This window comes from Pogona vitticeps, chromosome 14, assembly GCF_051106095.1.
Source record: "Pogona vitticeps strain Pit_001003342236 chromosome 14, PviZW2.1, whole genome shotgun sequence".
NCBI lineage: Eukaryota > Metazoa > Chordata > Lepidosauria > Squamata > Agamidae > Pogona > Pogona vitticeps.
This window is the reverse complement of record NC_135796.1, coordinates 14614492-14627647: the sequence shown is the minus strand read 5'-3', so window position 1 is coordinate 14627647 and position 13156 is coordinate 14614492. Positions and strand designations below refer to the sequence as shown.

Genomic DNA, 13156 nt, shown 5'->3' with positions numbered 1-13156 from the left:
TTAACGGATCAACGAATATGAATAGACGAATAATCTTTGACGAATCAACGAATTGATCTGTTGATTCGTCTGCACTTTAAACCACTATAACACTGTCCCCTGACAACCTAGAGGCACCAAATTTGCCAGAAAGAGTCCTCAGACACATTTCTACAACTCCTGAAAGTTTGGTGAAGATTGGATCATGGACCCCTGAGTTATATTGTCACAAATAGGACCCCCCAAGGAAAGCTCCCACCAGGTACTTAGAGACTCCAGAATCACAATGGAGCTTCCTATGTCTTTCCCCAACACGCCTGCTAACTTTGGTGAAGATTGGATATCGGACATTCGAGTCATTCACCCACAAATTGGGCTCCCCCCAGGAGAGTTTGCCAAACGGCACAGAAGCCCATTCTGCCTACCGGCCGCCAATCAGCTGATCAGAAGCTGATGGGCAGCCACCCCCCGACACAGCCAACCACCCCAACAGCCTACCCCGACATCCCCTTCCTTAGCCCCCACCCCACTCCCACCGACACCCCCTTACCTTAATAGCTGCTGCCAGGTCTCCATCAGACCTTCGCAGCCACAGCGTGTAAAAATGGAGACTGGCTGCCCTTTGCAAAGATGGCAGCTGTGGCTTCATTTAGGGTAGGGAAGCTGCAGCTGCCATCTTTGCAAAGGGCAGCCTGGATTCCCGTAAGGCAGGGAGATGTGGGTGCCGTAAGAAATTACCTGCCTAGAATCAGTCTCCCTGGGATTTTCACTTAATATGAAATGAGTGACAACCAAGCGTGAGAAGTAGCTCCCTATTCATGTCTTCTAAAGTTGGTTTGCCTAAGGTCATCGTTACTTTCCTTTCAGTGCTATTCCCAAAAAATAAAGGTCAGGGCTTTTATATTTTATGAATACGTCCTCTGTTGTGGTCGATCAGCTTGAGGTAATACAGCTTCACCTGAAGGGACAAAAAAATAAAAAGTTGTATTCAACCATCCCCACTTTAATTATATATTTTCCCATTCCAGATGAATTTTTCCATCATCCTTTCTTGGACGCAAGTGCCTCTATGAAGAAATGTAAGTTGGCGTCATCATTTTGAGGTCTGTTTTGTGAGGGTTGGTTCATCTGTGTGTGATCTATGTGTTGCAGATGGATCTGGTGGGGAGCAGGTTTTCAAAACATGTGTATTCTCCCTCGAAGCCAATTTGAAATGTGTACATTTCTTCATGCCGTCCGTCATTCCGTATGTGACATTGCTTGCTTCTCTTAGACAGTGAATTCTGTTTCCTGAGCATCGGAACCCCGTGTAATTCAGAATCTGTTTAAAACTCTTATACCCCCCCTAAAAAAACATAACAACAAAGCGTAAGCAGTTGATTAAAATACACACACACACACACACACGCCACCACCATGTCATGCCAGGACAGGGAGCTAACTAAGCCTCTGCCGTCAACCGGGGGCCACAACATGGCCAACAACAGAGGCCTTGGTAAATCCAAGACCCACCTTTCTCGGACTACTCTCTGGAGAGTAGCACAGTATTTCTTGAATATTTATTTATTTATTTTAAAAAATATTTCTTTCCTTCTTTTTTTAAAGCACTACAATATTTGAATATTTATTTCTTACATATTTGTTTATTTTTTGGAATATTTTTGGATCTGTTTGTTGGAGTATTGATTGACTGATTGATTGCAAAAAGCTCCACATATAATCAAAACCGGGTCGCTCCACCCTGCATGATTCAAAGGGAGGAAAGAAGGCCGAGAGGAGAGAGGAGAGCCCTTTTCAAAGACTTGAAAGGTCATCCGACAGAGGAGGGGCAGGATCTGTTCTTGATCATCCCCGAGTGCAGGACACGTAATCATGGGCTCAAGTGACGGAAAGTCAGTTCTAAGCTGAATGTCAGGAAAAACTGCTCAACTGTTAGAGTAGTACGACAATGGAACCGATGACCTCGGGAGGTGTTGAACACTCAAACAAATTCAAGGGAAAAATGGACATCTGTGAGTCCCGGCTGCTTTAACTTAGATTTCTGCATTGAGCAGGGAGTTGAATTCAATGTTCTTATAGGTCCCTTCCAACTCAATTATTCTATCGTTCTGCGTAATATGTGAATCAATATGAGCATCCTGTTGTACTATGCCAGAAAAGGCATTTTATTATGCGATCAAAACAGGCAGCTCCAGTACCCTCCGGCTAATGTTTGCAATAACAACATAGAAACGTTTTTGGTTCTTAGCCCGGGATGTTAATGCTTGCAGTTTCAGGATGACCTACGCATTTCGGTTGCCCTGACTTGCCGTGACCGCTTTAGATGTAATCTTCATAATGGCAGTGGCTGCTCTTTGTTACTTGTCTTGTGCCTGGGCGAAAGGCGTCCGGCATAGGTTGGAATGGAACAGAAATTTGTTTGCTTGAAAGCCTCGGGCAGTGGATGTAAGAAATGAGTTTGCCAAGTTGGGGGCGGAAGGTGCCACGGTGTAGAGGGGGGAGTGTGGAAACACCTGAGCCTCTGAGTTTGGGAGCATTGAATGAGTCAGTGAATCAACCTAATACAGTGGTGCCTCGCTTAACGATTGCCCCACATTACGACGAATCCACTTTACAACGATCTTTTTGCAGTCGCAATTGCAATTGCAAAACGATGGTCTAAATGGGGGAATTTCGCTTAGCGATTTTCACTTTACGACGATCAAAAACAGCTGATCGACGGGTTTTCAAAATGGCCTCCGGGTGCTTAAAATGGCTCCCTGCTGTGCTTAGGGACGTATTCCTCGCTATACAAACAGCGAAAATGGCCACCGTATGGAGGATCTTCGCTGGGCGGTGAGCTTTTACCCCACTGGAACACATTGAACGGGTTTCAGTGCGTTTCAATGGGGTTTTTAATTTTGCTTTATGATGTTTTCGCTTAACGGCGATTTTCCTGGAACGGATTATCATCGTTAAGCATGGCACCACTGTATAGAACACTGCTTTGCATGCTTGATTTAGAGCTTGGAAAAGTCCCTGTTCTGGACTAGAAATTTCTGCACCTCTTAGCCAGTCTTGCCAGATGCAGATTCTGGAAGGTAAACTATAATAATGTGCCAGGAAGTCAATTCTGACTGATGGTGATTTTTTTTCCAGATAGAGAATATTTAGAAGGGGTTTACTCTTCCTTTCTTCCGTGGGCGTCTTGGGACTGTGTAGCTTGCCCAAGGCCACACAGGCTGGCTTTTCTGAGATGCCCAGTGGTGATTCGAACTGCCAACCTCGGACGCCAAAGCCCAATAACTAAGCCACTGAGCTATCCGGTCAGCTTCTGTGGAAGGGAAGACTCTGCTTGGTTCCAGAGTTTAAATCAGGCACTGTGTGTTGACACAGTTCTTTTGAAAGAAGCTTGTGGAAATAGATTAGAAAATCGTAGCTATCTGAAGCAGTTGTCTCATGTCTGGTGGGTATGAAGTTGGGAGAGAAACCATCGGAGTGGGTGATCCTTTAGGTGAATGGGAGCGAGACACTGGGGGTTGATTCCCCACTATGCCTTCTTGACACTGGACTGGACTCGATGGTCGTAGAATTGTTGTGGCTCAAAAGCTGAATATGAGCCAACAATGCAATGTGGCTGAAAAAAAAGGAAGAATGCAGTTTTAGGATGCATTAACAGAAATATAGCCTCCAAATCCTGCGAGGTCGTAGTTCCCCTCTATTCAGCACTGGTTAGGCTTCATCTAGAGCAGTGACCCTCAACCTTGGGCCTCCAGATGTTCTTGGACTACAACTCCCAGAAGCCTTCACCACCACCTCTGCTGGCCAGGGTTTCTGGGAGTTGAAGTCCAAGAACATCTGGAGACCCAAGGTTGGGGACCACTGGAGGCATTCAAGAGAAAATGGGACAACCCTCGGTCAGATCTGCTTTGATTTGGATCCCTACCTTGAGCAGGGAATTGGACTCAATGTCCTTGTGGGCCCCTTCGAACTACATGATTCTATGATCTATAAGGTCCCTTCTTGTAATCAGTGGGAAGACATGTTGGAGGAAAACAAATACCATAAAGCCATCCTGTCTTTTTTTGTTTAACTTAAAGGGAGTCAACTTACCCTGAAATATTCTGCACTGGAAACCTCTAGGAATATTTAGACTTTCTTTCTTTTTTTTTTAACCGCCACTGTTTTTGAAACAACTGCTTTGATTTCCTGCTGGCCCTCATTTCAAATAATGCAACCCCCTCCACCCTTACCTGCATTTAGGTGGTGCTCCTGCGGGCAGAAAAAAATTCTCCTGGTTTAGGGCGGCCGCTACCACCAAACCTTCCCAGTCCTTGCCTTCACCTCCGGGATCCCCCTGGGGAGACCACCTTGAAGAGCATGGCCGTCCTCGAAACCGGAAAGGTTACGCCCGTCTCAAGGGTATCAAGAAACCAGCCGATCCTCCTGCCCCTACGGCCGCGCCTTTGTGGCGGGTGGTTTCGACCCAGTCGGAGCCGCTCGCCAACCGAGAAGGATCGTCCCAGCCGTTGCCTGCTCTACGGGAACCCCGGCCGACGCCACGAAAGGCTCCGCCTTCTGCCCCCGTGTTGTGGAAGCCAAACCAACCGGGATCGCCGCGAAAACAAGAACGGATTTTCTTGACTTGGCCACCCTTCCCTTCGCTGCCCTCCTATTCGGGATACCTGCGTGGGGCCGTCCCGCCAAAGCCGCCGAACCAAGATAGGCAGAGACGGGGTCCTCCCATCCAGCTGCTTTCTCCGGTCTCGTCTGCCCCAGTGCCCTGGGACACCGGCCCCATACAACGTCCGTGTCCGCAGGCACTTATGGGCCCAGGGTTGCCCCTGAGAAGACCACGTCCTACCTACCTCTGGGTATAAACCAGGAGCAAATCTTCTTAATGTGAACCAGCATTCTGGAGGGCAGTGATTCCCAACCTTCGGTCCCCAGATGTTCTTGGACACCAGCTGTCAGAAATCCTGGCCAGCCCAGTGAACGGTCCCTGAAGCTTTCCCCACTAGATGTGCTGGCCACGATTTCTAGGAGTTGTTGTATCAAAATATCAGGGGACTGGAGGTTGGGAATGACTGGTATAGTGGATGAAATGTTGGATGATGACTTGGGGTCAACTTGCGCTGAGCCATGACTTGAGTTGGTCTTAGCCATGATACAATCACTCCTTAAGTATCTCACATATCTTGAAAAACCCTGCTGGAGTCAACAGCAGCGAAATGGCGTCCTCTGTCCACACCCTCCTCGTTCCAGAAAAGAAGTCGTACTGCATGTCCCAAGTTAGGATGGCAAGGAATTCTTACTTTCGTATCATGAAAGCGTGCGTGAAAGAGCCTAGGTCCACCTTGAGGTCATGCATTTTGGTGCTAAGTCTTGCTTTTGTGGTCTTTGGGTCCGGATTTTCTCAAACACTTAACGAGATGGCCAGTTGACTAAGAGAGTGGAGCTCGCCTTCTGCGGTCTAGCTGTGTTTTATCCAGGCTGCATGAAGAGGTCCTCCAGGTGTTGGAGGTAGAGCTTCCCAAGAACCATGTAATGAATGGGACGGGAGAAACACGAGGTCGCTTGCTGAGTGACAACCTGGCTTGACGCTGAGTTCTGTAGACATTGTTTGAAGAAAAATGGTTACTTAGGTTGCCCTGTTCGGTGCTTAAAAATGGGAAGCAAGGATGGATGAACACCAGGACCTACTTTATTGAGGTGGATCATTCACCGAGTGTTGGATGCTAAAGCTGCTTCCAAGGGTATGTACCCTTTCTCTTAGTGATAGTTTGGCTGTAGTGTAGCGAGGAAAGCATGGGTGATGCCATACTCAAACCTCTGGGCAAATATGAATTGCTGGGTAGCTCAGTGGTTTAGGCATCGGACTGCGAAGCCGGAGGTTGGGAGTTCGATTCCTCCACTGGGCTTCCTTGATAGGAACCAGGAACTAGATGGTCCATCGGGGCCCTTCCAGCCCTGCCAGTTCTAAGATGAACTGGTGGATAGCTCAGTACTTTAAGGTCTCTGGAAGCGGAGCCAGAAGTTGGGAGTTTGATTCCCCAATGGGCCTCCTTGACAGGGGCTGGATTCATAGGGTCCCTTCCGGCTCTGTCGTTATAAGTTTCGAAGGCTTCGAGATGTCGAATCTGGGATAGTTTTGAGATTTTGGAGAGAAGATACAGCTCAGGATAGGAAAGTGAGCCAAGGAGTGTAGAAAAAAGGATAATGGATCATGTCCATCATGATGTTCCCTATCAAAGTGTGGCCATCGGTTTCTGCAGTTCTACCTCTTTCCCCCTCTTGTTTTTCTCTGCCTTCTTTGAACTACCCAGTAATGAGAGGTTGAGCAGTGTCTTTCCAGGTATTTTGGGGACACCCTACCAGCCCTAGCTGGAGGTTGGCCACAATGAGAGATGTAGCCTAGCAATACCTGGAGACATGGGCTTTCCCATCTTTAATAATGCAACCTGGGCTTAGGCAATTCCGGAATTGTGAAGGCGTGTTGTGTGATCTTTTCTTCCGGGGTCGTCCATTATGTCAGCCGGGAACCTGTTTTGTAAATGTTGTGTGTGCTTTTTTAAAAAAATAATGCACATTCATATTTTATATATTTCTATGGTTTGTTTTCTTTATTTTTGTATTTGTTTTGCTGTGAACTGAGACCCCTGTGAATTTCAATATCGTAACAATAATAAATAGAAAAATGTGGATCTGAGATACAAGTGTTGTTGTTGTTTTTAATTGCCCTTTCCTTCTTTTTTGGGGGAACACCCTGGGACGGTGCGGCTTGCCCAAGGCTACACAGGCTGGTTCAACTCCCAGGAGGAACAGCGGGGAATTGAACTCCCAACCTTTGGCTCCACTTGCTAATGGAGCAAAGCCTTACAGTGTTTATCGCCCAACTTTGTGACACAGTCAAATTCCTCGTCCTGTTTAGACCAGACTTACTTTTCTTTTCCGTACTGTCTAGCTATAACTAATTACTTGTTAAAAGTAACTTTTCCATGTGCATGAAAGGGTCAGGCTTATATCACCTAGGAAACATATGTATACACGGCATTCATCTATTCTTGTCTTGTTTGTCTACTCTGAATCGATAGCCAGCCCACACCCTCAACCAGAATTCTTGTCTGGCTTCTTATGAACAAAATGAGGTTGGCCCATTAGAAACGAAACCAAACTCAACTCTACAAATCGGCCACCATCCTGTTGGGACCGAATACCGTTCCCCAAGAGTGCCAGCTTTCGGGTTGTGCAGAAGTCTTGATTGTGAGGCTCCCTTGGTGATCTCAGACATCTTCGTGTGATTTCAGCCTGACCCACCTCTCGGGGTTATTAAGAAAGGGAGATGGAAGGAGGACTGCCGTACACACAGCCTTGAGCGTGTTAGAGGACGAAATAGAAATGTAACACATCAGGACATAAATCTGATAACAATAATAATTGAGTGCCGTCAAGTGGATTCTAAATTAGGGCAACCTTTTCAGGGGTTTTCTAGGTATAGAGTGCTCCGAAGTAATTTATCATTCTGTTCTGGGATTCCCTGGGACTGTGCGGCTTGCCCAAGGCTACACAGGCTGGTTCATCTCCTAGGAGGCACAGTGGGGAATTGAACTCCCAACCTCTGGCTCCACTAACCGGCACCCAATTCACTGAGTTATCCAGCCAGACAAGTATATAAATATTTGAAACCCACCCTTTTTTTTTTCGTGGGGGAGGGGAATGAATCTGAACCTACAGCGTTCTGCTTGCTTACTCCTGGATTACATTGGTGCCTCGCTAGACGATGATAATCCATTCCACTGAAATCGCTGTTTAGCGAAATCATCATCTAGCGAAAAGCATTTCCCCATTGGAATGCATTGAAACCTGTTTAATGCGTTCCAATGGGGAAGAATCGTCGTTGTCTAGCGAAGATCGGCCATAGGAAAGCCGCTTTGCGAACCGCCAATCAGCTATTTAAATTGCTGTCTTGCGAAGCTTAGGTCCCCAAAACACCCATTTTACGAGTGCAGAGGGAGCTGTCAAAATCGTTGTCTAGCGAAAATTGGTTTGCGAAGCAGGGACCAAACATTGTCCAGTGAAATTCCCCCATAGAAATCACTGTTTTGCGAATCGCTATAGTGATCGCAAAAAGCCAATGTCTGGTGATAAAACTGTCATGCGGGGTAACTGTCTAGTGAGGCACCACTGTATTCTGAACGACTTCCCCGAACACGTCCAGCGGACACCCTCTGATTCTGGATTTTGGTGCCGCAACAGCTGAGCACAAACAGCTGAAAACATGATTTCCCAGGCAGACGTCACCTGGCATCTTGAAAAACATCCACCGTATTATTAAGCCCTTTAATTGCAGTCTGCGAGGCTTAAAAGGAAAAGCAAAACAAAAGAAAAAAACGACTAATTAAATTGGTGTTTATTGTAACCAGAGCATTTTCATCTCTGCGTATCATTCTCCTTGGCAAAGTCTTCCCATAATAAGCCGCAAAACCGTATCTCATCTTTATTTTTTTTTTAAAGTAGATTAATAACAAGCTGAAGCCAAGCAGTAATTTTCTGTCAGCAACAAGGGAAAAAAAGATCAGTTGTGTTGAAATGTCCAATTATAGCTTCTCACCTTTGGGCTTTTTAAGATGATTATTGGTTTCGGGGTGGGGAGAAGCCAACTTTTCAGAGATCTAATTGCGTTTGTACCCAAGGGGAAAAGTCAAAATGACATGAATCCATATACGTATCTCTATCTGTACGGGCTGCTTGGTGCTATGGGGATTTTATTGGTATTAACTTGTCTATTGTACATGTCTTTAGTAAAAGGGTTTTGTTTTATTAGAAGCATTTGTCCTGCTCTCAGTAAGAGGCAGTCACGACAGTGAAATTATTACCACTAACAAATCTTTAAAAAAAATTACAGCTGGAAAACATGAAACATATAGCGAACCTACTTTCTGTTCAAACTCACTGGGTTGCTTTAGGCGACAAGACATTGAATGCAGGGGAAGGTGTGAAGTTTTCTATATAAATAACTGCTGCATTTTTATGTTGCTAGAGGAAGGGAAATTGCACTTGTGTTTCAGTGAGAAATAGTGTGCTAACACAATTATTTGTATAAGCTAGGACTCTCTTAGGAGAATATGACAAGCTTAAACAAAGGCGAGTAAAGAATCAGGAGCTGGGGGGTACAAGTCAAAAGTTGTACATGTCTATAAGTTGCAGAAACTGAAATTAGAAGGTCTTACTTGGAGTGATATTGGGGAAAAGAATCAACTAGATCTCTGAGGACAAGATCATCTGAAGCCTCTACCCAACAAGAGAGAAAATCATGTGGAAGCTTCTTTTAAACCCAAATACAGTGGTGCCTCACAAGACAATGTTAATTCGTTCCGCAAAAATTGTTGTCTTGCAAAAACATCGTCTTGCGAAATGCAGTTCCCCATTGGAATGCATTGAAATCTATTTAATGCGTTCCTATGGGGGGGGAATCGTCGTCTTTTAAAAATCGCCCATAAGAAACCCATTTTGCGAAGCTGTCAAAATTTCTGTCTTGCGAAAAACTGTCCCTAAAAAAACCGTTTTGCGAAGCGCGGACCCAGCTGTCAAAATCGTCGTCTTGCGAAAAAAGTCCCCCCAAAAAACTGTCTTGCGAAGCACGGACCGAAACATTGTCTAGCGAAAATCGCCCATAGGGAAAACCATTTTGCGAAGCGCTATAGCGATCGCAAAAAACCATCGTCTTGCGAATTAACCGTTTTGTGAGGTAATCGTCTAGCGAAGCACCACTGTATTTACTTCCCTGCTTGTTAGCTCCCAGATTTATTAGAGTAGCATGCAGTTAAAAAAAAGGACTCAAGGATCTTCCAAGTATTATAGGGCAGTGGTTCCCAACCTTCACCACTTGCTGTGCTAGCCAAGATTTCTGGATGTGGTCGTCTAGGAACATCTGGGAACCCAAGTTGGGAACCACTTCCACAGACCATCAAATCTCAATCTTTCACTCTCTAAAAGAGCAGCGGTTCTCAACCTTGGATGGCCAGATGTTCTTGGACTGGAACTCCCAGAAGCCTTCCCCACTTGCAGTGTTGGCCAGGATTTCTGGGAGTTGTAGTCCAAGAACGTCTTGGGGGACCCAAGGTTGGGAACCACTGATAGAGGAACAGTGACCCCAGAATAGTGTTGGCCTAAAAGCAGCCAAGACTCTAAGCTATTTGAAAGTTGGGACACTTGTAAGATTTCCCCCCCCCCAAAAAAAGATAATTCCCAACCCAAAAAGAACTCGGAAGGACCTCAGAAATGGCACTAGATGAGCGCCTTCGGGGAGCGTCTTCCCCCAACGGAAGCAACCTTTCTCCTTCTTAAATGACTTGTTCACAGCAGTTGGAATCAGGACATCGATGTGCGTTCTGAAGTTGATCACCTGGCTGAAGCAATTGCCTAGGAAAGGGAAGGAAAAACACACCTTGAGCATTGAGTTGTTTTCCTTTCTCCCATTCATTGAGGTTGCCGGGCGCCTGCCGTAAATCTCGTGGTGTGAGGAAGACTGGAAAGTTGTTCTAATTCTTGCTGTTTACCACCATGAAAGGTTGAACCTTAATTTTCTTTTTCTCTCCTTGTTTGTTTCTTTTCTTTTTAGCTGCTTCTGTGCCAATGCCTTCGTATCCAAGTTCTGGATCCGGAAGTTCGTCCAGCAGTTCCTCAACATCCCACCTAGCATCTCCTCCTGTAAGTACAATGGAATATCTTTGCCTCTGTTTTTCCTGCTCCGGAGTTTCTCACTTGATCTTCCTGGTGGTGTTTGGCTTCTTGGGCCAGGCTGGCTTCCACCTACTTCAGGACTTTCAGGTGGAAGCAGTTTATAAACATCAGCCTGGCATGGTCAATCCTAGATTAACCCACACAAGGAAAACATCAGAAGAATGTCCCAGAGCAGACCAGAAACGGGTTCAGTTCCACTTCCTGTCCCCTGAAAAGCCCATGGAAAACACACAAAGCAGGTTCTCTTTATCTGCTGGCATCTCATTTATGACTTAGAGCAGTGGCTCCCGACTTTGTGTCCCCAGATGTTTTTGGCCTACAACTCCCAGAAATCCTGGCCAGCCCAGCTTGTGGCGAAGGTTTCTGGGAGTTTTAGTCCAAGAACATCTGGAGACCCCCAGGTTGGGAGCCCCTGCTCCAAACCAGGCATAATTTTAATAGACCTTCCACTTCTTTCATTTCTGTTTTTCCAAACTAAGAATGTCTGGATCTTAGCAATGAAAGAGGAGCAATCCTGGAGTTTGTTGACTCTCATTTTGCTGGTCTTTTGTACATGAAAACAAACCAGCAACCACAGGCAAATACCGTATTTTTCCATGTATAAGACGCCCCCATGTATAAGACGCCCCCCCCCCACTTTTCTAAACCAAAATTAAGAAACCTAAGTGGGGCTTAGCAAGTGTAGGGGGAAAAGGGATCAAAGCCCTGCAGGATCACTTTGATCCCTGCTTTCCCCTCCACTTGTTGTTGTTCTCTTCTCATCTTACTTCCATGTATAAGACGACCCTCAATTTTTAAGTCTAATGATTTTAGACAAAAGTATAGTCTTATACACTGAAAAATACGGTACATCAACAGTTTGAGCTTCTGCAGGGTCATTATTAGCCGCATGACCTGGTCCTCGTTCATGTGATATGGAAAAGCCAAAAAAAGCAGCATTGAGAACTATTTTCAGTATAAAGAACTTCCCTGGATCCTTCAAGAGTATAGCCTTAGTGGATATTTCCTGGATTTGGGAGTTCTGCGTGGCTTTGTCTTGCAATCTTGAAAGAAAACCAATTTTAAGAAGTAGATATCTTGGCAGTTTTAATGTGCAGGCAGATTCTGTTTTTTTGGGAACCCTTGATGCCAGGGATCTGTTTCTAACCCTTCCCTTCTCCCGAGCAGTCCCTGGGAGAGATGCCCCATCTGCAAGAGAAGGCCCTCGCGTCGCCCACTCAGGGCTCGCCCGGTTTCCTACACGGGTCGAAGGAGTCGGCCAGCAGCAGCAAGAACTCGTCCTGTGACACGGACGACTTTGTGATGGTCCCGGCTCAGTTCCCAAGTAAGCCTTGCGGTGCCTCTGGAGGCCGGTTGGGGCCAGGTGGACCAGGGTCAGAGGGATGATGAACGGGGCTGCGTTTGAGGGCTGGATGGAGCCCAGGCGATGACGGCTCTCGTGTGATTTGGTTGCAAGGCAGGAATTGGGAGTCGTACCGTATTTTTCCGTATATAGGATGCCCCCATGCATAAGACGCCCCCACTTTTCTAATCCAAAATTAAGAAATCTAAGTGGGGCTTAGAAAGTGTAGGGGGAAAGGGATCAAAGAGCTGCAGGATCGCTTTGATCCCTGCTTTCCCCTCCACTTGTTTTTGTTCTCTCCTCAGCTTACTTCCGTGTATAAGACGACCCTCAATTTTTAAGTCTAATGATTTTAGACAAAAGTATAGTCTTATACACTGAAAAAATACAGTAGTTCTCATAGGATAATGATGAGGGTCTCTGGATTGTTGGTCTGTTGGAACTGTGGTCTCCTGGACCTCAACTAAACTCTTCCTGTCTTGCTTAGGTGATCTAACCACGGAGGCTGCAGGAGGCAAGCCCATTCAGGACAGCCTAATGTGCAGCGGGTAAGGAAGAAAGGAACCGAAATGTTTCATTTCTGACTTTACTGTAGCAGGCAGTCTTAAATTGATGTATTTTATTATTTACAGGCTGCCTTTCTCCCGATAAAGGGACCCAAGGCAAGTCGCAATATTAAAAGGAATAAAATTGCAAATGCAAGAAGTTGAACAACAACAACAAAACCCAGCCAAACTCTTTGCTAATTAAAATACAATTGAATAATTAAAAGCAAGTGAATGTTAAAAGCCCTGTCTTAGACTTGTTATTAAACTTCTTGTTCTTGCTATGAGTCATTAAGTTATGTTAAGTTGTGTTTTCAAGGCATGTGAGATATTTAAGGAGTGGTTTGACCAGTGCTAACCCCAGTGGGTTTTCATGGCTGAAAGAGGATTTGAACTCGGGACCCTAAACTGCTTCTCAGGCACTTGCTCCTCCAGTGAAATGCTAACTCATTTCTTTCAGTAAAAAAAAAAAATTGCCCAGCAGTTATTTTAGACCAAATAAAGATGTCTCTAGTTGCAGAGGTCTGTGGTTTTTGTTTGAAACAGTGAAATCTTAAAGATTTTTAAA

At 45.6% G+C, this 13156-nt stretch overlaps 1 protein-coding gene across 2 annotated transcripts in view; it reads left to right on the top strand.

The window, feature by feature from the left end:
* The window catches only part of ULK1 (unc-51 like autophagy activating kinase 1), an 80321-nt gene that overhangs the window by 49855 nt on the left and 17310 nt on the right, over window positions 1-13156 (top strand). For both annotated transcript variants that reach the window (XM_072983094.2, XM_072983092.2), the window contains exons 11-14: window positions 1008-1058; window positions 10580-10668; window positions 11869-12025; window positions 12531-12591. In XM_072983094.2, coding sequence (XP_072839195.2) covers window positions 1008-1058; window positions 10580-10668; window positions 11869-12025; window positions 12531-12591 — 358 coding nt within the window. The remainder of the gene's footprint in view (window positions 1-1007; window positions 1059-10579; window positions 10669-11868; window positions 12026-12530; window positions 12592-13156) is intronic.